Source organism: Falco peregrinus, chromosome 8 (assembly GCF_023634155.1).
Source record: "Falco peregrinus isolate bFalPer1 chromosome 8, bFalPer1.pri, whole genome shotgun sequence".
Classification (NCBI taxonomy): Eukaryota; Metazoa; Chordata; class Aves; order Falconiformes; family Falconidae; genus Falco; species Falco peregrinus.
In genome coordinates this window covers 14,888,019-14,911,940 of record NC_073728.1, presented here as the reverse complement: position 1 = coordinate 14,911,940, position 23,922 = coordinate 14,888,019, and the positions used below count along the sequence as shown (strand labels likewise).

At 39.6% G+C, this 23,922-nt stretch overlaps 2 protein-coding genes across 5 annotated transcripts in view; one reads left to right on the top strand and one right to left on the bottom strand.

Annotated features, from left to right (window-relative positions):
* Positions 1-8,536, bottom strand: part of MDH1B (malate dehydrogenase 1B) — a 31,209-nt gene extending 22,673 nt beyond the window's left edge. For 2 of the 3 annotated variants that reach the window (XM_055812655.1, XM_055812654.1), the window contains exons 1-9: positions 8,395-8,536; positions 7,853-7,965; positions 6,775-6,909; positions 6,469-6,611; positions 5,307-5,809; positions 4,098-4,239; positions 3,010-3,173; positions 1,800-1,939; positions 1,000-1,084 (exon numbers count right to left, since the gene is read on the bottom strand). In XM_055812655.1, coding sequence (XP_055668630.1) covers positions 1,000-1,084; positions 1,800-1,939; positions 3,010-3,173; positions 4,098-4,239; positions 5,307-5,809; positions 6,469-6,611; positions 6,775-6,909; positions 7,853-7,965; positions 8,395-8,536 — 1,567 coding nt within the window. Of the gene's footprint in view, positions 1-999; positions 1,085-1,799; positions 1,940-3,009; positions 3,174-4,097; positions 4,240-5,306; positions 5,810-6,468; positions 6,612-6,774; positions 6,910-7,852; positions 7,966-8,380 lie in introns of all 3 variants that reach the window. The other variant, XM_055812657.1, reaches the window with a different exon arrangement.
* Positions 8,481-20,906, top strand: FASTKD2 (FAST kinase domains 2). Of its 2 annotated transcripts, none has more exons than XM_055812653.1 (12): positions 8,481-8,554; positions 9,143-9,883; positions 10,293-10,396; positions 11,869-11,977; positions 13,454-13,577; positions 15,814-15,953; positions 16,260-16,432; positions 16,818-16,981; positions 17,929-18,150; positions 19,051-19,135; positions 20,216-20,330; positions 20,767-20,906. In XM_055812653.1, exons 2-12 carry the CDS (start codon positions 9,239-9,241, stop codon positions 20,884-20,886), a joined length of 2,001 nt encoding a protein of 666 aa, XP_055668628.1. In that variant the 5' UTR covers positions 8,481-8,554; positions 9,143-9,238; the 3' UTR covers positions 20,887-20,906. The 2 variants fall into 2 exon arrangements, with proteins under 2 accessions (XP_055668628.1, XP_005237127.2); XM_005237070.4 differs by lacking the exon at positions 8,481-8,554 and adding an exon at positions 8,731-8,883.
* The last annotated feature ends 3,016 nt before the right edge of the window (positions 20,907-23,922 follow it).

The window sequence follows — 23,922 nt, the reverse complement described above, 5'->3', positions numbered from 1 at the left end:
TGATGAATAATTCTTCTTTCCTTTATATAATCTTAAGAGAACAGAGAACCTGAAAAGCAGAATACGTAGGAAAAGCAGCACAGAAAGACATTGGAGAAGATGTGAGTTTTATATTCTGCACAGGAAAAGCAGATTGTGGATTCAGGGGAGTTTTGCCATGGCAGTATCATGTAGCCTATAGCCCTCCCACATGCTCCTAAATATTAGGAAGGTATATCGGAGTTGTTCTGTAGATTTTTAGTTGAAATTTCTCATATCATCATACATTTAAAAAAACTATGTCATGATAAACTTGGTTTGTCATTAACAAAGCAAAATGGCTTAATAATTCATAATGTAGGGATCTCTAAAAGATCTTTCATCTGTTCTAATTGGAAGAAGTGGCAGATCTGGCTGCCACTTACCAAGATTGCCTTCTCTACAGAAAGCAGAAATATCTCTTTTTTTAGCCTACTGTCTTTGGATGTCTCAACTTTTTCTTCTTCTGACTGGCTTATAGACTAAAGATAGTGAATGAACTCTTTGGTACTGTAACAGATAGAAAAATGAGAAGTTTGAGTTCCAATTTACAGTATTTTTTTTTCTGTTAGAAATTCAACTCATTATTGTTAGATAGTAAAGAATAGTATAGTAAAGAACAGCTTCAAAAACATATGGTAGGACACATGGTGGAAGTACTTCAACTAGGTTAAAACTATTTTTACTAATAACCCGTGGTAAAATGTGTCATGCTAAATGTATTATTTGTGCTCAGCTTTTATATTCATGGTCTGTGAAGGACACAATAGAAACTTAACAAAGCATTGCTACCATGCAGGCTTGCCCTTCCTATCACCATGCCCTGGGCACAGTCCAGCATACATCAGAGAAGCACTGTTATTTATATTCCTTCCTAAGGTTCTTACATGCATTTTAAACCAAAGGGACATAAAGTAAGAATGCACTACTTAAATTCCCACTTAAAACTTGATCTCATCTTTTCTGGGGAGAAAAACCCACCTTGATGCAAAATTTTTTTACTAGTGATTTTTTCAGCTGCATATGGATGCATTTCTTTTATTTCCTTTAGCGCAATGAGCTTTTCCTGAAAAATAAACCCAAAACACAATTTTAATATCACCCATTCTTTTCATGCACTGTAATTTCTAGCACAAACTTAAAATACGTTAAAATAAAATAATCCTTACCTGTTAATAGTATGGCTGAAGATCACAAAATCTGATAGAAGCTAGAATGTTGAGTTTGGGACCAGTCTTTTCAGTATTTTAATATTTAGTCAAATTATTTTTGCCTCACTAACTCACAAGAAGTTTATGACAAAATTACTGCTGACTGATTTTATGTTTTCTGACAAAAATACTAGTAAAATTCTAGTAAAAACTGGCCTTCATTCATGCAGAGTCACCACAATAAGGATCCCAAAAGATATATCTGCTGGCATACTATGCTGAATACCACACAAGCAACATCAACATCAGCAGCGCAGAATGTAGAAACATTACATTAAAGCTAATATTTCTGTTTTGCACAAAGCATGCAGAACTCAGGGGTGCAGGTTCTACACTTACGTAGGTATACTTATTTTATCATATCCTTTTTGAGCCACAGAACAACCATCTGTTCATTTCAATATATAAATACTACCTTACACTTAAAAATACTGGGTATTTATCATGCATAAATGCACATGTGCAGTTTGTACAGCTAACGTGGAGCAAAGGTTTCAGTATACAAAGTTATATTGCAAGGTACCCATAGGTGGCAGAATGGGCATACTATTAGATACAAAAAATAATCACCTGAACCAGCTCATGGGCTAAGCGTCCCAGAACTTCTTGGGTCATTTCATTAATTTCTAATTCTGTCATGACTTCCCAGTTACCATTCTGGAACCTCACTGGCATAGAGAAGACAATTCCTTCAAGAATGCAAAATTGACCTGCAGAAGAGGGAAACAACGACCCAAACATATTATTTCTGAACAAAAAACACATCCTCACCAGTGTCAAGATAGTCTTACAGACTTGCAAAAGTCTGCAACTGTAAGATCTTAGTATAAATGGAGTGTACATTTCAAAGACTAGAAGAGCTCCCCTTTTACTGTAACTTTGTCTTTTAGTTAAATGTACATGAACCATAGAATGGTTTGGGTTGGAAGGGACCTTTAAAGGCCACCCCCCTGCAATGAACAGGAACATCCTCAACTAGATCAGGTTGCTCAGAGCTCCATCCAGCCTGACCTTGAATGTGTCCAGGGATGGGGAATCTACCACCTCTCTGGGCCACCTGTTCCAGTGTTCCACCACCCTGATCATAAAAAATTCTTCCTTATATATAGTCTGAATCTGCCCTCTTTAGTTTAAAACATTACTCCTTGTCCTATCACAACAGGCCCTACTAAAAAGTCTGTCCCTCATGGAGCCTGCTCTTCTCCAGGCTGAACCCCAATTCTCTCAGCCTTTCTTCACAGAAGAGGTGTTCATCCCTCTGATCATTTTTGTGGCTCTCTTCTTGGCCTGCTCCAACAGGTTCATGTCTTTCCTGTGCTGTAACAGAATTGCTGTAACAATTTTACATCTTAAAAAGGGGAAAAAAAAGTTTTATTTCATACAAGAGTTAAATGGCTGTTGGGTAGTTACATGAACCAATAATGGAACTGTAACATTACCTAAGAAGAACATGCTTTTATAGCTTAGGCTCTAAGAACTATAAGGAGTTCTTGCCTAAAACACATGCACCAGAAAAGCATTTAAACCAGACTAAGAGGCAACTTGGAACAAGACAATATTAAACTAAGAGATGATTGTAAGAAGCGAGTACCAAATCACAAGCTCTAGAGAGCAAAACTGCTTAGATTTGGAGGTTCTTATGCTGAAACAAACTCTCAGCCTCCCATTACATCATGATTTGTTTTACAAGTTTTTAATAAATTAAAATTATTGACTAAAAAATAACATTATGCATATGGGGAAAGCTAGACAAGAATATGTGAAGCAAAAGTAGATTTACCTTTACTAAGTATTCCCACAGAAACAATCTCCCCAGGAGGAGAGCTGTGATACCAGTATCTCAGTACAGTGGCTACCGCATGAGCAGGTAACATTCCTACATAATGACAGAGCCGGGAACTCAGTGAAGTCTGTGCAGATAGAAATTCTGAATGGATCCATTCACTACAACAAGAAAAGGGGGGGGGGGGGGGGGGGGGAGAAAAAAATAAAACCTGAGATGATTTCAGGAAGTGTAGTTTTCTAGAGGGAAAAATAACTAAACCTGAGGGAAGAGAACAGTTGAAATTTATTCAAACTTCACTGCTGAAGGCAAGGCACTCAAAGAAACAAAAAGAGGCTCAAAAGGTAAGAACAAACACTGCTTAGCTATGAAAGTTAGGTCATTTACCCAAGTCATAACCTCTCATAACCTAAGAACCCAGCCATGAACCATAATCCCTCTGTGGTCAGCACAGTAAAAGTATTGAACAAAAGAAATATCTACTGTCCAGTAAATTCTAGATTTGGAGAGTTCCATATAGCCAGGCCTGAGTGGATGTCACATCTGCTGCCCTCTCACTGCACCCATGCTTTCTCTGCTACTTTTCCTTCCACAAGAAGCCATCCAGTTGCCAGATATCCTTTTTATATATGTTAACAAATTGCCCATTTTGGGAAACTGACAACATTAGTGTGCTCAGGCAATGTGTTCAATGGAATTCATGTACTTCAAGATGCAGATAAATGTTTAGTATTATTTCAAAGTTTCCTCATGCATACTAGACATCTAAGTCACTAACCTGGACTTTCATTACCTCTTATAGGCTGTTCATCATACAATAGAAGAGAAACACTCTTAATGTGTAGGAAAATACAGTTACAAACGAAGTTGGCAGAAGAGTCAGAACAACGTATAGCACTAGGAACTACTCAACTTCTTTTACCATCCAAGTACTTAAACTTGAGTTTTCCTTTATGTACAGCACTAGTCAGTAAAGATAAACCTTGAAAACAAAAACCCTTCTTGATGTTTATTACACATTCAGATAAACATAGATTAAAAGACGTTTTTTTAGTTTTACTTTAAAAAAAAAATCTGTACTGTACCTATCATAAATCTTATTCAACAAAGGATGTGGAAAATCAGCTGGGCCCCAAATAGCACAGTCATATCCATAAAGTTTTGCATGTGACAAATCAATGTAGTTAGAACCAGTAATATTGCCCCACACAATCACGTCTTTAACTCCTATAACAGAAGGAAAAACTGAAATGAAAAGACAGACAAATACTTTCACAATGTAGACTGCACTAGATGACCTTCAGAAGTTCCTTTCAAGATGAATTGTTCTTCAATTCAGTGTCCTGCCTTTATAGGAGAAATTATTTGATCTGAAAAATGCAACAAGGTTCTCCATAACAGAAACCTCACCACAAACAGAAAAAGCAACTTTAATTTATATCATGTTATTGTACATAATAGGCAAACCCTAGTAAATACTTAGTTCTTTAAAACAACAACAAAAAAATCACATTGCAAACATACAGTGATGTTACTTTTAAAATCCTGTAAACATAAATACAGAACGCCTAACATTAAAAAATATATTAAAAAAAATAAATTAAATCTACCTGCTTTGGTACAAAAGGAATTTCTCAGATAATCTGCTGATAGGCTACTCAGCCTATTAACTTACTTCTTTTCTGTTTTCTTAGGCTCCAAAATATTTAGACTTCTCATTTATGACCAGTCCCTACTCCTGCAACACTGAGCAGGCTCCTGGAGCACACTTCTGCTATGCAGTGCAGAACTGTGCAAATATAACCAAGCTGTAACAACTGACTTGAGAAAGAAAGCTAATTAACCCAGAACTAATACTACAACACAGTTCTATTATACTTTCATTATCTGCACAGCAGTATGATATCAGGTTTCTTCACAGCTAGTGTGTCTCCAAAATAACAGCTGCAGAGTGCAAGTGCAATCTTGAAGCCTAGTTCATGATTTGCAACACTGCTTAGTCCTTCTTGGTGTATTTCCAGCATGAAATACACACCAAAATGGCATGGCTGCATCCAAAAGTCAGCAAAAGAATTGACATTCATGGGAGCAGGCACCGACCCAGATAAGCATAGAAAATGGCAGCACCTGCTAGTGACACCCTGGCACTCTGTACAGCCATGCAATTCAGCGGGGGCACTGCTGGGCTTGCATTTCTGTATGCACATCAACTGTGTTCTGCAATGAAATACATAGTCACAAAGGTGTTCATCCACTGAATTCCCCAAATGCCACCAGAATAAAAAAGTATTCACCTGCTGCATTCATGCTTAGCTTCCTGGCCAGCATGGCTTTAGCTGCACTTTCCCAGGATGTTGCAACGGCAATGACATTTTCAGGCTTAATGGATGGACCATATGTCATAATCATCATCGCCTTAAGGTTTACAAAGGTCTTTCCTGATGAAATTACTCTGACATCACTCTTGGCATTCTTCTCGATCAAGGGAGCATACACTTGACAGATCTTACTCACTTCCCTGATGCAGCACTCAAGGGATTGGACTTCACGGTTTAAGAGGACATCATCAAGAACAATGATAATATCAGCTTGAATAAAAGCCTCATCTATTTCAGTGTGCTCTGAAATACTGCGGAGGGGTGGCAACGCCATGTCTTCAGCTTCCATTACAATACCACAAAGAACTTCCTTAAACTGGTCAGTGTCAAGCAAATGGATACTGATTTCTGTGGTCATCCCAAACACCTCTCCATTTGCCAACAGAGGGATCAGCTGATAACAGATTGGAGCTGATGCACTAAGAGGAGAAGTATATAGAAAAATCATAGTTAAAGACTAACAACTGCTTGTTTGGAAGTATTACATAAATAAAGACAAAGATCTTTCTTTTGTATTTGGTTATGTTTAAATAGACCACTATCTTGCCTCCTTTATCTCTCTTTCTGTCATTTTAACAGGTTAAAAATTAGAACAGCTCTGTCCTCCTTTTCATTTGAAGATTTTTCCATCCAATACATTTTAGTCAATACTGTCACTTAAAAATTGGTGTCTTTAAAGAACCAGATTTAAGATGCTCTTTTAGTACCACCAGAGATACAGAAATTTCTAAAGGTAGAACTGCAAGAGACTTATTTAAATATTTCCAAAAACATTTAATGCAATATAGTTGTGCTACAAAATTCCTGACTTTGTAAATACTTGCTTTTCCTTAAGGTGATCTGGGGTCTAAATGTTGCCTGTTCACATCCCTCACTTAAACTAGTGCAAAATGCAACAAAAGTAGAAATAATTTCTAGATTATATACTGAATACTCAGGGGTGCAGAACCTAATTAAAATCAGCAAATTACAGGAATTCATGTATAACTTCAGATGGTTACACCTGTTATACGCGATAGGAAAAAGTGCTTTCTTCTGAAGCTGAGTGAAACTTTACAGATATTCTTTTTACTCTCACCTGGTGATCCAGATCTGCAAAGGCTTGATAAGACTTTTAATCTCTTCCTCCTCTTTTTCAATTTCACTGTGTGCCTGCAGGTTCTCCTTAGCAATGTCTAACAGTTCCTCACTCAACTTCATTGAGGTGACGCCATAATAATGCTAAGAAAAAAAAAGGATGATCTCAAATTAAATGACAACCCAAACACAGCAAGATAACATGAGAAAGGATAGTTTTATTTTACATTTGAAGGAGGAATAAAGAACAATAATGCTATAAGAAAACATAAAATATGTGTTTACTGTATTAAAGGCAGCTCATTACCTGAGCATATTCCAGAAAGTCATTAACTCCTCCCAGAAGCAGACCCTTCCCTCCACGGTCCAAAAGTTCTCTCCAAATGATAGGAGACTGTCTGTATTCCCATCCATTCTTTTCACAAATGTCATGAAGCCACTGCTAACGTAAACATTCCCACCAAAAGGTTTTAACACTTTAATATTTTTTAAAACTTAAATGTTACAGCTATAAACATTCCTGTTATTTCCTCAATACGTAATAATAAGGTCCTTCATAGCTTACTCACATACCAGTGTGTGCAAGATGGTGCAAAACACAAAACAAGACATGGTGATACACTGTACAAAACTCAGCAAAAGGTCTTACTTCTACTTGATTTTACTGCTGTAAGTTTGCTTAATTGTCAATTGAAGACATCAATGTTGTGAAATAGTAAGTAAACTGAGGATTCCTATTTAGCTGCAGAAGGTAAGCAAGCTGCAGAGGTTAGTTAATTGCTGTTCACTTAACTGTTCCAGTTATTTGGCTGAGGTGTCAAGCAAAATGTAAAAGGCAATAAACGTCATAGTACTGCCTATCTCATGAAGTAATACTGCAGTTTTTTCAGTTCATTATAGGGACTACAGTGTAGACATGGCAATATGTCTACAGCAAAAGTACTCAGGAAGACCCATCCACATGGTAAACAAATACGTGAGATTTAATTTCATACTTTCATTGCAATTCAGAGCCCTTGAATGCCAGAAATGCTCTTGGCAAGTAACAGCTCTGAAGGCATATGCAATCGCAGTGTGCAAAAGATTTACAGGCTGAGCAGCCTGTAATAAAAAAATAATAAACTTCTTACTGACAAAACATAGCTTTAGGCTGACCCACATTTTGTGCCCATCTTCCATGGTAAGAATCACAAGAATGCCAGTCTCTCACAGGATTCAAACCTTTCCTCTGGCTAGCTTTTGCAGCCAAAGCTGCTTCTGCAACACCTCTACCCACACAGCAAAACACTAATTCAGAGGAAGAAGAGACTTACTACAGATAAGCACATTCGTTGCTTTGTAGAGTACTGGGGCATCTACTAAGGCCTCGACTAACGATCCCTTACCTCCCATTTGTCAGGGTGCTGAGTGATCTTGTGAACCCTGAAGTTGGGCAAGTTAGCCTGGAGATAGTCAGCCAGGAGTTCAGCCTTGGCATAGCAAGGGCAGTTTGCCTTACCTGGGAACACAACACCACAAACAGGAAATTTTGTGACTATGACTGATAGGGGCGTAACAGGTCAAACGTCTCTTCATTGTTCCAATTAAAAAAGTGTCTTACGCAACCATCATCCCGCGAGTTCCCAGAAAGAAACAGGACAAGCATATGAGCCAGCGAAGAAAGGATAACTTTGGAGGTGAAACGGTCTCCTCAGCCAGCGCTGAAGGGGCTGAGGAGGCCGCCCCGGCGGGACAGCAGCTAGTGACGCAGGACCCTCGCCGACGGGGGCCGGGGGGAGAAGGCTGGCTAGAAGGGGCAGGGGCAGCGCGCCGCACGGGCGCCGCTCTCTAGAGCGACGCGGGGCAGGGGCAGGTGCGGGGCAGGGGCAGGTGCGGGGCGGGCCGGGCCGGGCGGTACGCGCGGGGAGCCTCACCCGCCAGCACCCACTTGGCCATGCGCGCGGCTCCCTCCACCGGCCGCCTGGCCGTTGCGCAGCAACGCGCCGCTGCCGCCGCTTGTCCCTCGGCTCGCGCCGTCCCTCTCGCGAGGCCCGCCGGGAGCGCGCGGGGCGGGGGAGCCGGGCCGTCATGGCGCCGCGGCGTGCCAGGTAGCGGCTGCCGGGCGGCGGGGTTGCGGCGGGTGGCGGCCAGCCCCGGTGTCGCCCGCCCTCGCGGCCGGCGTCCCCAGCCCGTGCGAAGCCGCCGAAAGGCGCCGGGCCTGCGCCGCCGGCACCGTGCCCCCGGCACCGTGCCCCCGGGCAGCCTTCCGGCGCCTGCAGGAAGCGAGCCCGCAAGCCAGAGGCCTTGCCCCGGCCGGGCGGGCCCTGGGGCAGCGGCGGGGCGGCTGGGGCGGGCCCGGCGGGACTCCGTCCGCCGGAGCTGGGGGTGGCCCCGAGCCTCCGGAGCCGTGGCGGGGGGCGCGTCTGCTCGGTGGAAGGTGGGTGAGGAAAGGGCTCTCCCTCGGCACGTGTCGTGGTTAGAACAGCGAAGGGCTGACACCCAGGATGAGTTCGCCTTCTGCTGACTTGACTAAAACGTAGGAGGCCCAGTTGAAGTCCCTCTGCAAACCCTTTTCCAGGGATCTTTTCCCGAAGTGTTTTTCCCCACTCCTGTAAAAGATGTGCATAGATATGGAATTGAAACTTTAGGAATGGTAAGTCCAGTAACTAATCCATAATTTTCAATTGTTTTTGCAGATAAGTGCTCTTCTGCAATTTCTCCAGGACTGTTTCCACTAGTAGAATTTCATCAGATCCCTTACTTCGAATTGGCATTTCAAATGTACTCATGAGATGCTAGCAAAAATGAATAATAAAATAAGTTATTTGTTAAATACTGTTAGATGCATACATAGGTGCAATTCTGTGCTCGCTCCCAAATCTTCAGCCACAACAAGAAAACACACTTTATGGTTAAGTATTTTTCCTTCTCTGCATGGATCATCTCTTCGATTTGTATCTCAAAAGACAGATGTTTTTAGCACAGGTGCTAAAATACAGCCAGAGAAAAGTACGGAGGTTTTGGTGAGTCAGCAGGCTCCCCAGTGCTCCTTGGAACTTGAAAAGCTGGATGATTCTGGGAGCTTCAAAGTGAAGCATGTAATGGATCATAGCGAACAGTTTTTTAATAGTCTCCGGAAATGTACCTGTCCTTGTGATGCACTGGACTTGGCTTCAGAGTCTGCTGTTTCCACTAAGCACTTTACAAGCTGTTTAACTACGGTATGGAGGCTCTTTAAAAACCTGTCCGAAGACCAGCAGCGTTATGAAAAGCAGCTGATCTTTGAGCACCCAGCATTTGTCAAGCTTTGTCAGCAGCTGCTGCGGGACTCCAGAAGGATGACACGGGGCGATCTGGTGTTCAGTCTGCATGCCATGGTGAACCTCGGTGTTCCTCAGAACACTCTCCTAGTCCAGACTTTGCTGAGAGTGTGCCAAGTAAGTATCAGGATCCTTCTTCTCCTGAGTTTGGGCTGAAACCTTGAGGCTAATTCTGGGAAGCTGTGTAGCATCAGAGAGAGTTTTGTGTTATGTCCCTGGTTTAGTCTCATTTTCTGTGGAAACTGGGCTCCCATAGTTAATTTGTGTGTACTTCTAATTTCCTTCATTTTTGAAACCACTGTCTGATTTCAGACAGATTTAATAGAAGTCTCAGAAATCATTACCCTTTTCAAATCAACTAAATTTGACTGATGTGAGACCATGGAGGTCACTGTGGAATTAGAGCTTATGAATTGACTTCTGGAGGGAAAGAAAAGGCAGCAGGTACAGATTAAGACTGAGTAGTTTTTCTTTCCTGAAACTTTTACTGGTTTGAAGTTATCTGACACTGAAAACTTTTTAACAGGAGAAGCTCAATCAACTTGATAACCGATGTATCTCAGTTTTGGCAACTGCTTTAGCAGGGCTGGATAAAGACAAGAATGTGAGCGCTCTTCAAGCTGGATTACAGTGAGAAAAACCTATCTTTCACATGTGTCATATTTAAATGTTGTTTGAATATATGTCTTTTAGAAGTCATGGAGTGGATGTCCACACATAAGACATGCTGTGGTTTTAGGACTTAAATGATCACATGAGTTAACAGCTGTACAAGACAGGGATTTTAGACATTGTTTTGCAGTTTCAAGCAGAAAGGCCTCCAATGGCATGGGGTGCTAGACTGCTCTGCAGGAGGTTCATATTCTCACTGCAGCTCCACCACTCTGGTTTTTTTGTGGTGTTGATCAAGTCACTTCACATATCTATGCCTCTTGTTTTATCAGTGTGTAAAAAGAAGGTAATGAGACTAGTTTACTTTGTGAAGTATTTTGATTTATCATGAAAAATGCTGTTTAACAGCCAGGAAGTATTTTCTTTTAATTTAGTAAGTAAAAATTAAGTTTAGATTTTAGCTGTGCATCCAGCAAGGCCTTGTGTGTAGTGGTTTATCAGAATAACTTCTTTGGCTGTAGTGATTTTTTTCTGTGCCAATGAGATTTATGTGGGTAAGCAATCTCCTTGCTCCCATGAGATTTTTTTTTTACTAAGGCTGTCACAAAACTTGCCTTGGATTAGTACTTTTGGTCCTGTGTCAGGTCCAGTTTTGAGAAGGTGGGTGTGTTAGTTACACAAAAACCAGTTTCTGCTGGTACATTCTTGTACATTGGTGGAAAGCAGGAGATCCACCTACAGCTCTTTCTGTCTTGATGTCTAGAGCTTTTGCCCATTTGTAGGAAGCTGTATCTGCAGGGATGAATTTCAGAGCAGTGCCTTAGAAAGCGACAATTCAAATTTTTGTAGTTGTGCAGGTATATTTAAGGGTGTTTCAGACAAAACAATTACAATACCTCCTTCTGAGCCAGAAAAGGAGGTGCTGGGAATGCAGAACTCCATCTTGTGCTTATGATCCCTCTATGTTACAATATCCCCTTCTGTTCCTGCAGCCCACAGCACTGCTTGTTTGGTTTTTGTCCTCACTTACACCAAGTTGTTGTCAGTATCTGTCTCCAAGTTTCCTAATGGTTTCAGAACTTGCCTAGACATAGATGATTTTATGGTAAAAATGTGCAATCTCTTTTTTTCTGCAGAAGAGTGTTAATTCCTTGAGGCTTAACAGCACTCACATCTGCACAGTCACATGTGCAGTCTGGTCAAGTGCCCCTGCTCTTAATATATTGGTGACAACATGCGTCTATCAGGATAACATTAAGAAAGCATGTAATTATTTCCATGTGCAAAATATCTGTGCTGCAGGTATATCATGTAGAGTTATGCCAATGCTGCAAAAAAGGAGGTGGGTGAGGAGCAGAGAATTACAGCTTTACATTAGGAGTATATCAGTGAGGGAAAATGAGGGTACCTACTTGTTTCTGCTGAAATGAGGAAAGGTCTATTAAAGTTACTCTCTGTAGCTCAAGGCCTTGTGTGTGTTTCTTCATCAGATTGCTAGTGGAGCAGCGCATTCCGAGTATCAGAGACATCTTTATACTGCAAAACCTGATGAAATGCATGGGAAAAGATGCTCCAGTCTTCCTGAAAAAGAAATTAGAGGTAAATTTAGTCGGAGGCTCATTTTTACTTCAATAAAGCCTGTGCTCTTGCGTTGTTTATAAATTGTGTATGGTTCTTTCCAGACACTCGGGAAGAAAGTATAATAAAGTGAATCATATTCCAGCTATATCTGTAGGAAGAACATAAATTTGGAGGCTGGGAATATCTCACCATGAAAGGGGGCAGAAAGCAATGGACATGGTACAAAAGGAATAGCAGTGCCCTCACCTCTTGTTTTTTGGTTGGCCACATGGTATTTCATAGAAGCACTTAGAGGCTGTGCCCTGATTCCCTTGCCCAGCTTGTGGCTGGAAGACAAGACAGAAAACCAGATCATGATGGGGCTGTGTCCAGTAGTGGTACAGGGCTAGACCACTGAGAACGAGGTGCCAGGAGAACTCGCCTAGCTCATGGCCTTATCTTCCTGTGTATCTGAAAGGTCCCCTGAGAGATACAGTGTCTGGGAGCAGGCTGTGGGTTTTATGGCAGGGTGTACTGGGTTTCAACCCCTGATTTAAAGACAATTTGAAACCTTCTGTCAAACAGGGCCTCCTTGTGATTTTTAATCATATAGCTGAAGAGCTGTGAGGTCAGAATTTGTAGTAGCATTCATGAGGAAGTGAGGGAAGATAACACTGATGGGAAAACTGGGCGAGAATAAAGCAGTGCAGGGAGCTCATGCAGTGTGTTAGATGTAAGTAAATCCTAAAATCTGAAGATGTGGTGCAATATGGAACTGAGAGGAAAGTAACGTTTCCACATGTTAACTGAAGGGAGCTCTTAATTTTTCCGAGCCTACATGGTGCTATTTTTAATATTTTTAATATTGTGTAGTTTCTGGTGTAGATACATTTTGTATTTAACTTCTGATATGCATGCAGTAAGAATATTGTATTTTAATAGCCGCTGTGCTTTGTAGTCTCATTTTTAATGTAATTTATATCCATCTAATTACTGCTTTGATAAATGAAGTCTCTTTGAGGCATCACAGCTGACCTGCTGTGCCTCAGCCCACGTTTATAGCTGAGTGTTTGTATTAAAGATACACCATTCAGTGTGCTATTGGATCACTTTGAAGGCTTACAGCTTTTGCATGCATCCAAAACAATACTTGGAGTACTATTAAATAAGTCAGCTGTGCTAATTATATTTCTGCTATTTTTTTAAGAATTGGTAGAGGATACATATTCACAGCATTTGCAAATGAGCTTTACTGAGACTTCTTTAAAAAAAAATATAAAGGCAAATTGCTGGTAATTTGTATAGTGACACAGCTCTAGAATACTTGATCTGCTATAATTGTATATTAAATTTAGAGTAGTTACTTTGCTTTTGCCGTTTGTTGCTTGGTTTCTTTCATATAAGTCTAAACAGGCTGAGGAGTTTGGGAAAGTTTTGGTGAAAATGCCTTCATCAGAAAGCACTGATAACATACGTGAAGAATGAAGCATTTTATAAACTCTTAATTCACTTTAGATGGCAGTTTTGAAAGAGAGAGACCATCTGACTTCCCCGAATGCTCTGCGTGTGTTTTTGGCTCTTGTTGCAATGAATTATTGTTCCATTCCAATCCTGAATGCCTGCAGTAAAAAGATCCAGGGTAAGAAAAAAAAAAAAAAGTTTATTAAATTTCCCTTCCTTATACCAAATTCTTCCTAATTATTGTCTCATCTCCCTTTTCTGATTTCCTTTAAAACTCAGGAAACATCTTTGTTTTACAGGATATTATAGTAATGTGGAACCATTTGACAATCAACAAGACAGAAAATTACTGATTAGTAATGAAAGCAAATAGCTCTTGTCGTCTGCCCTTCTTAACATTCACCTGAATTACATGTATTTTCATTTTTCTGTATGCAGAATTTAGGAAAAAGAATTGAATTCTAGCAAGAAAAAATAGATTTCAGATAAACTTCTAAAACAAATCTGCATTAGATGTGTACACCTCGCAGGATGGATTGGTGGCTTAGTGTGATTAGTTGATAAACAAAAGGGAACATAGTGTTTCCCTTATAAACTGGATTTAATTATTGAATGCTGCTTAATAACTGACTTAGTGCTGTAGCCTAGAAAAAAATTAAATGAACGCTAATGGTTTCACCTCTCCCCGTACCTTTACAATACATTTCTTAAGTATATGTGGTCAGTATGTATTGATTCACACTTAAAAGACATTTGAATTTGTGTCTAAAAAACATTAAGATAGCAAAATAGCATTCTTAACATAAATGAACCAGGAGTGTTTGGGTTGCTTGTACAGCCTTTATTTGTCGTGGTTGCTCATATGTGTTAGGACACAGTCTTTAATTACACATACTGGCTTCTCCCATACGACTTTCACCACACTTAGTATGTAGGCTAGATGGATATATGGAGTGAGGAACTACTCAATAGTTCTTTCTGCATTTTTTAGTGCATATTCTCAGGACTTATATGCCAGACATCATGCAAATGATGCTCTGGGGACAGAGTGATTAATTTCTGGGCAGAAGTGACCCCTATCAGAGGCTGGACATGGAATAGAAAGAAGAGGGTGGGCCATGCTTTGAGGCCCATGGGGCAAAGGAATTCTCCATCAGGTTTTCCAGGTCCTATGCTGTTGATGGGTCTCTCAAGAAAGTAGCCCCCTCTCCTGTATCTGGGGACCTGACCAGAATTGTATTAACTGTGTACTTCATAGATACTAATTGAGTTAATTTTTTGCAGCAGCAAACGAGTGACCCAGTAGTGGTGGTATTCATTTCCTGATTATGCAGAAGAGATAGGTTAAGGTCAAAGTGTCCAGTAATACGAGATTCTGTTAGCCTGCCTTCTTTAAGAGTACCTAGCATTACAAGTCACTTTGTGATGCACAGATCTCACTGGCTTCAATTGCAGTTGTCAGCACTCTGCACTTGAAGAAATGAAGTAACAGCATTTATGCTGAGCCTAGAAAGTCACTAAGGACAACTTAGAGGAGTTAAATTCAGTTATTCTCCTGCTATCCTCTTGAGTCCTCTGTCAGAGGGAAAGATAAAGTCTAGTTTTGATGGCTGCTGCTCTTGCTGCTGTAACTGTTGTGTTCTCTTGCAGTCACTGTCTTTTATGACATGTATGCCCCTCATTGCAGCAAACAGTGCAATGTTCGGGAGAGAGCATTGTTCTTCAGTACTTAATCTTTTTCATCTCAAGAGTAGGTCTGTCTTGTGTAGTAAATGAAGCAGCAGTCTTTTGCAGAAGTCTGTTGTCACCTGGTGCTTCATCTGTGTCATCACATTCATATGCCAAGAGGTTGTGTTATGGTTCCATGTTTTCCAGTTTGGTATACAGTAATGCTTTAGTGCCTTTTAGACATAGATTCATGTTCGTGGCTTCTTTCCATTTTGTAAAATGAAATGGGGGAAAAATGTAAATTTTGTCATGTGCTTGTTTCTGATTTATCAGCAGCTTTAGAATCCACCTTTCTGTTACTCCCTCAGCTGACATGGTGGACAGCCCAAAGGCTCAATCAGTACTAAAGGGACCAGTTTCAGGGTTTCCATGCTGAGTGGAGGGAGGTCCTTAAAATCAAGAATCTGAGAACACAATCTTCTTGCTGCTTCTGTTAATTTGCCCCCTTTTGCTGATTCATCCCTTCTAACCTGATCCTGGCTCACTTGGTTTCCTCTGCCTTTGTTTCTAAGTGTGTTCTACCTCAGCTGACTTTGCCCAACTATTCTCAGTCTGTTCTGCAGTTCCTTTTCTGATTTTTTTTTCTCTGCTCCTCCATCCCTTAGCCAAACTGTTCCCACAATGTCTCCAACCTACAACTCCCATTGCTTTGTATCATTTGTCCATTTTATGCTCTTCTGTTACAGAGAATGTCCATGATATTCCGTTTTGGCAGTTAATTCTCATTCTGGAAGGTTGCAGCAGTCTCCAGTACCGTAATGTAAAACTGTTCTCAGCATTAGCAGACTATGTTACTTCTGCTGCCTGCCTTTGGGACAAAAGACAGGTGAGTTTGAGACCAAATAATTTGTAGTGCTACTAGCAGAATATCATTGGGTACTTTCCATCTTACCTTTCATGTTTGTGTTTGAACTTTGCAGAACAGATTTTTTTAGGAATACCAATCTGATGAAGCTGATATCATTGAATTTTTGAAATGCTTTTATATTTATTGATGAATACAGCAATAAGAAATAAATGGGCTGTTACAGTTTGAAAAATTTTCTTTCATTAAAAATGTCTTTTATGAAATCAACAGGTAGGATCCACTTCACTGGCTTTCTGGACTTTATAAAACTGTCTTTTCTTTTAGATTATCCTTCTTCTTTCTGCCTTTGAGACACTTGGCTTTCAGCCTAGTGAACTGATGGGTATTTTTGCGGAGAAGGTGACAGAAGATCCTGAATTTCTCAACTTGAAAAACCTTTTGATTGTTCTTCGAGTGTATTCACGACTCAACTATGTTCCCAGAAGCCAAAAGCATCTGTAGGTTTTATCTTAGAATGCCTGGTAATACATTCTCTTCATGTAGTCGTTAGATTTGACCAAAGTATTTGATTTCAGTTGTGAAAGAGATCATCATCTTGGTTTATTAATCTGTAAGGCAGATTTGCTGTGCCTTTTCATGTTTTTTCTACATAGAAATTTTTCTTTGTAATTGAAAATGGAGACCTTGGTTCTAGTCTGACCAGGTTACTAAATCTGTTGATAGTAGCTGTATCCTCAAAGACAATCAAAAGCTAATGTTAGTTTACAGAATATATGATTATACAAGACAATAAAGATTTCTGCCTTGCATTTTTGTTTGAAATCTGTTTTTTATATAGCCTTATTTGTGTATTAAGATACTTTTCTTCTCCTTTTGGAAAAGGTTTTTTGAGACTCTTCATAGCTGCTTGAATAAATACCTCCCTCAGATTTCCAACACAGAACTGCTGAAGGCAGTGTATTCACTTTGCATCTTGGGATATCTTCCTCATCGTGCACTTGATGAGCTGCTGCAAAAGGACAACAGGGGTGAACTTATACTGTCAGGTCAGGCATTATTTTGTCATGTTCTTGTTTTAAAAGTGATAGTCTGCCTCTGTACGTTAGTGATTGTAATTGTGTTAAAGTTTAGAAATTGAAGAATGCAAACATGATTAATACTAAATTTGAAGTCCTCAAGACTAAACTAACATAGTTATGGTGATCTAAGTGATCTGTTTCTGCACTAGGGCATCAGGCTTATTGTCTTGAGACCCATGATAGCAACAGTTTAATAGTAGATGTGCACATGGAGAGAGGTGGATATGAGATTTGTGGAAATGGTAGAAATGTAAGAGCCAGATGTTCAGGCATTTTTAAAAACAAAGGAAGTCCTAACCTTTGTGAACCAACAGTACCTGGAATCACTAGAGTAAAAGGGTTGGGGTTTTTTTGACTGCTCTGAGTTACAGTGAAGAACTTGTAGTAGAATTCGGTTTCCACATTACAATTCTGTACAACCAGTAGAGTAGTTCAGTGGAGCAGAAATCCAGTTTACAGTAAAACACTGTCTTGCTGTGAGCCTGCTGTGACTGAGCCTGAAAGCTGTAAAGCTGTAACTGCTTAGAGTCAGCGCAGTTTAGTAATCTTAAAGTACAGTTTCAAACAGAGTATAGTACAGACAGGCCAAGTCTGATATCTCTTCTTTGTTTTATAAATAGGTTTCTAGTGGTCTGGATTTTATAAATGGTTTTCATGCGCAGAGCTGTGTACAGTAGAGAGAAAGACTGGATGAATGGGCAGGTCCCAGCCATGGACTTTATTATTATAATTAGAGAATTAATGGTGTATATTTAACAATATATTGAAGATACTCAATAATATTCAGTGAAAAAAAATACTGGGTTTTGATTCCTATATTGCAATTCATTTCCTCTGCCAGAACAGACTATAAATGATAATAAAAAATCTGAGATGCTACATCGGATGTAATATTTTTTTTGTGTCTTTTTCAGATGATCTTTACAAAGAACAAAAGGAAGTGATGCTTCGCTGTGTGAAAGCATGTATGGAACTTGATAGCCCTTCCTTCACAAAGCCTGCATTTGTGCTGACTGATAATTTCCCCTCATTGGTATCTTTTAATCTCAGAAAGGCTCGGGAGGCACTGATAGAACTTCTGGGAGATGAGAACATGTTTCAGCAAAATGTTCACCTGCCATATAAATATCATATTGGTATGAAGCCAAATTACTGTCATATTCTTTTAAATGTAGATTTATAATCCCCAAAATAATAAGGTGATAATAAATTTGTGTAGGGTGCAAGTGATTAAAAGTGTAACACTTTGAAGACAGTCGTTTAACAAATGATGCCCTTGATTGGTGAATCTACTTTCTGGGATGCTTCTGTTAAAGTATTTAAGTCAATTTACTAAAAATTTATGATTGCTCTTATTTACAAAATTGCTTTGGACTTTTTGTTAAGCAACAGCAAGCAGATGTTAATTGTACATAATTGCAATATGGCCAGCTGTGTTTGAGAGACTCGACATGTTAGTACAAAGTCACATTAGAAATGAAGCCAAACAGCAGCCTGCTTTTGTTCTCTGACTTGTTTCTTCTCTGAAATTCTGGCTAAGGTTTGGGTTCTGCTTTCATTTATTAAATGGGATATAACCTTTCACAGGTGATCATTTCGTAACACTTGCTTTCTTTTCTATTTTTATATTACTTATTTTTTTGCCAGCTACCCAGATTACAGATTTTTCTTTTATTTGTAATACTTTTCTTCCCAAATACTTCTAATGAGGAATCATACTACGGGGAGATCTGAGTAGGTAGGGCAGACTGTGATCAAGACTAGTTTCTTGAAATGATGATTTCATTCCCATAAAGTTACATCTGCAGTTTCCAAAAATAAATGTTTTTTTTCTGGAGTTGTGCAAACTATAGGTGTTTATATTTGTTGCAGGGAGGCCATCAATAATGCCATCAATAATATGTAAATTATTAGAGAACAGCAATTAGAAACAGAGCAGTGACAGTGTCTGTTAACTTTTGCAAATGAGGTGTTCATTTTAAAGCAGTTGAAAATAATCCTCTTGCAGTATTAAGTATTTTGTTATTTTGTTTCAGATTTTGAAATCAGAATGGATTCAGACAGAAAGAAAGTGCTCCCAATAGCTGCAACAGATGATCATGCTGACTCAAGTGTTCAAAGGTGTCTTTTTTGACTGCGTATTTTTTCTAGCAGGGTAGTTTTACTTGTATATACTCCATCCAGTTACTACTTTGGTTCACTGATTTGCAGAAGCAAAGTAGATAACTGACTTGTTATTTGTAATCTGCAATATACAAAAATGGCCATGCCATTTCAGAGCAACACCTCATGCAGCTGACTACTTTCTTCTAACAGAGGCTAAAACTTAACATTTCAGAGAAAGAGTCAGGAAATGTCACAGTAATCTGATACTTTTGTAATGGGTACAGGTTTTGAAGTACAACTGAAATCCTTTCAAAAAAATTGCAACGTTACGGTTTTTAAATTCCAAGTATTGTGTGTCCAATTAAACATTCAGTTATTCTCTTAAGTCTCTAAAATATGCATCTCAATGGTATGTTATGGCTATTAATTCAGCTGCTGAGACATAATTTGAATAAAAATGATCATCATATCCACATTTTAGGTGATTAATTTAATCTTGTGTAGAAGAATGACCTCTCAGTTACTGAAGTGGGACATATATCATTTAAGTAATGCTTAAGTAGAATTGGGTAATATGTAACATTTGTGTGCTGGATCACTGCACAGCAAAGTATTTTGTATGGTTTGCTTTTTGGGAAAAGGAGAACTAGTGATTGTCTTAACAGAAACTCATTGTCAGGCTTCCAAGGCATTCAGCTTTCCTCTCCCTTCCAAGTAGGTTTTTATGGCAGGAAGTAGCTGATCCTGAATATTAGCAAAGGATCATAGTAAATGCAGAAGCTGTCAAAATAATGTAGAGTTTTGAATGAGCTGCTTCCTTCTCATTGTGGGAGAAGCGGAGATCTAAGGGCTTAATTCTGCTGTATTGGTTTGATTGGTAGATGCTGGTACTTGTGTGAAGCTCATGGAAGAGAGGGTAAATTACTTAAGTCTGGAAAAGGAAAAGAATAATGAAATTTGTGCAGTCTTGACGTTTTTGCCTGTCAGAAAGACAGCTATATATTCTGCAGTGTTAAAGGACATCATTGAATCAGTCTTAAAAACGCGTATTCTGCATTTGTACAGTGGAGTCTTCCCTGCTTTTCTTGGTTGTAGATTGGCTTTTCTCTTTGTTCCTCTGTCTGCCTTCTGTGTGGGCACAACGCACCCCCAAGGGAAGCTGGCAGTGAAGAAGCGACATCTAAATAGACTGGGCTATCATGTGATTCTGGTAAGAAGAGTCCTGTTACTCTTTGTTTTGGTCCTGTTACCTGCACAGTAATGAGTATGTTTGGTAGAACAGGCCTTGCAGGGAATGGTGAGCCTTCTCCAGAGTGGTAATTGTATATCACCTCTACTTAGAAGGTAGTAATGGTGTCACTGGGGAGAAAGGCAAGCTACCACTTACGATTATCAGCAAAATAAATATAATCATAGTTCAGCAGGGAAAGAAAAAATCAAGCCACTGAATTGCTTTGTAGCTAAAAAACCTATGTGACTTTGGCTTATTTCCCTGATATTTATAGAATGAATGATTTAAGTCAACTTGTTTTCAAAATACAGAGACTCCCTATGTCCTTCCCATCACTGAGCACTTGGTTTGTGGAACAGAGTAGTTTGCTAAAGACAACAGAATTAATGTACCCTTTCCTTTTCCTTTCTTCCAGGTCTTGAACAAGAAGTTTCAGGAAATGACAAATGAAGATGCAGTTGAGTTTTTGAAAGGAAAAATTTATTCAGAAGATGCTTTCCCTTTTTCTGAAGTGACTGTGCAGGACAATAATTAAAATAAACTAACAACTTTGGATCTCCTGTTCTCTCTTTTTCGCTGTGTAATTAATGTAAGGTTTTAACAGAAGAGATAAGCAGTTTTATACATAACTGCCTACTCCAAAGTATTACAGATTGAGAAAAGTTTGTATAGTGAACAATGTCTGCTGAGGGGTGTGTGTATGTGTGTTTGACTGAGTTTTCTGTAGTGGAAGGAACTACTTAATCCAAAAAGCATCCTGACATCTATTGCTTTTGAAATTTCTTAATTTTATCTTCGCTTTAGGAAGGGAAAAGAAATTTTATCTTCACTTTCACAGGGAAAAGAAGTGACTTTAAAGTGCTGTTGGAATCTGTCCTGCAAATATGCACTAGAAGGATTCCCCCCACCATCCCCTGTGTTCTTTATGCAGAACTATAGATGGTAAAGCAGTTAAATAACTCAGCTGAAGGGTATATTAAAATATCCAAAGTTATGTGAGAAGAAATCAGTCTTGCCCGGTTTTCATAAGTTCAGGCCAATAATGGTTGTTAGCTGTATGCTTTTTCTTTTGAACCTTTTGCTTCACTGCTCCTGTACTAGATTTTGAGACTTCTTACTACAAAAACACAGGTCTGGCATGTATTTATAAACTGACCCTTGCTCTCTGTTTCTGATATTAGCGTCTCGCCAGCTATTTAAAGAGGTGTTGCAATACTCAGATTTGTTCACTGCATACTGTGATGCATCTCCACTGGCCTGTTATATAGTGGTGGAATTGATTAACTTGGTGAAGTTCTAGAATTTCAAAGCAGCTTTGGGCCTTTGAGCTGAAGGAGCAGAGAGAACTGGTAGACTTTTCCCGGTCTTGGTAACATTTACTCATAAAATCCATTTGTTGTGCTGGAGTTGCTGAAGTACTTAGTGAAAGCATTGGGATGCTCAAAATACATACGTTTGCCAACAACAGCTTGCTTGTTTCTGTGCAATAATCAGATCTTCAGTCACAGTTTTGCTGTACCATCGCCACAGCCCAATCAGCATGAAGGGAAACAGAATACTTTCTACAGTGACTGTGTGCTACCTAACCGTGGTGCCCTTGCTTCACTTGATAAGCTATGAGCACTACGTTCTTTGTCTTTCAGAGGTAGCATGGACACATGCTTAAGGTATTACAATGATGAGTTAAGGTGAAAAGAAACAATGCGCTTAAAATTCACTGCCCAACTTCTTGCGGAACGTGTAGATAGAATATGGTGTGCATTTATGAAGGAAACTGCAACCGAAGAAGCGTTGTCAGAGCAGTCTGGTGTAAAAAGCAGACCCTTTAAGCATTTCAGTCTGAAACACAGCACGTGCAGAAAAACAGAGTTCATGTAATTGTAAAGCTTAACAGCCAGAGCAGAGTTCGTCTGCTTGACTTGATGTGAAGTTTGTTGTGCCCCCTTTTTGGATCTGCTGATTTAAGAAAGCATTGTACAACTACATCTGTGAGGCAGACTGGTCAGAGCCATTCAGATATTCTGAGTTGGCTGACTGACTCATAGTCCCAGCCTGTGCTGGAGGAGGTCTGAACTACTGCTGGAGAGCCGGGTAGTGCTCAGAGCTGTGTTTGAGAAAGTATTTGGTGCTGTTCAAAGCTGAAGCCCTGCAAATCAAGCCGATGCAGTGTCAGTTGTGGCTCTTGCCTGAGCTGGGGACCTGCTTCCTCTGCTTCGAGCTTTTTAGTCAGGTCCTCCGTAGCAAGAACGTAGCTCCCATCTCTTCAGGGACAAAACAGCAAGCAGGGAAGTATACTGTCCTCTCGTGTGCCAGCAGTCTGGACAGAATTAGCCACCAGTAGGCAAAAAAATGGCATAGTATGTTACATTAAATTAGCTGATCACCACCTCTTCTTTCTTTTTTTAAACACCTTATGAGTAGGTGGAAACTTCTACAAGCAGTATGGAAGTGTAGTAGGCTGCCATAATGATCACCTTGCTTATTAAAATATCTTGCTTTACACTCAATAATTTAAGTCGTTACTATGTCACCTACACTGATTCATAGTTCCAAGCAATATGTAGCTGCTGCCAAGAGAGACTTCAGAACTGTGCATTTCTCAAATCTACATCTGTTGAAATGCTACTCTGCTGCAATGTCTGAAATAAACCCAGGTTTCTCAGGTGTCCGATTCATGTAGTAAGGGAGAACTAATCCCCTGTTTTGTGCATGACAATCTGTATTTAGAATACCATTCTCCTCTCTCTCCTGAATCATGCTTATTAAAATTAGTGGGAGACTCCCAATGAAGATCAATAATAATAATTTTGCTCCTGTAATTGTGAGTTTTGTCACCACATGGATTGCTCAGTGCAAAAGATGCAAAATCCCCCTTTTTAAGTGAAACAGATACTGAACGTGTTTTTAGCTGACCTGCCAGTGAAGCTAACAAGTGCAAGCAGCACTTTTCTCTAGCATTTTCAGTCTGCCTACAGACTCAAGAACATGTGTTTCTAACCTTTATTCACACTTGGAACACTTTGTAAGTGCAGTAGTTGGAATTTTTTTCTGAACAAGGAGTGAGGAACCAGGAAGGTGAATATGACTTTTATTTCATACAGCTTATGGATGTAACTTATTAATGGATGGAACACAGGCATTTGCTGTGGTGTTTGACTCAATAAAGATATATCTACCCTATCTGTAGCAAGGCCATGGTTCTCAACCCTGTGTAAAGTGAAAATAAGTAATCTATTAAGTAAACTAAATTGCTAAGGGAGGGGAGGATCTTCAAGGAACTGAAGGCTTGTTAAAGAAGATAAAACAAGTATAGATCTTAGAGTAATTACATAGCTATGACTCAAAGACAGTGGACCCAGCTGTGCAAAGCAACCATATATTTGACCAGATTCTTGTATGAAGGCAGCATATTTTATTCCTGGGCCACAAAGAAGTCTGAAACGCAGAGTCATACAAATCTTTTCTTCGTTCTAAGCTATGCAATACTGGACTTAAGTTTGTCCTGCTAATCTTAAAGAAACAGATACTGCCTTTTATGATTCCTGGTTTTTACATGCAGCTTGCTGTTAGA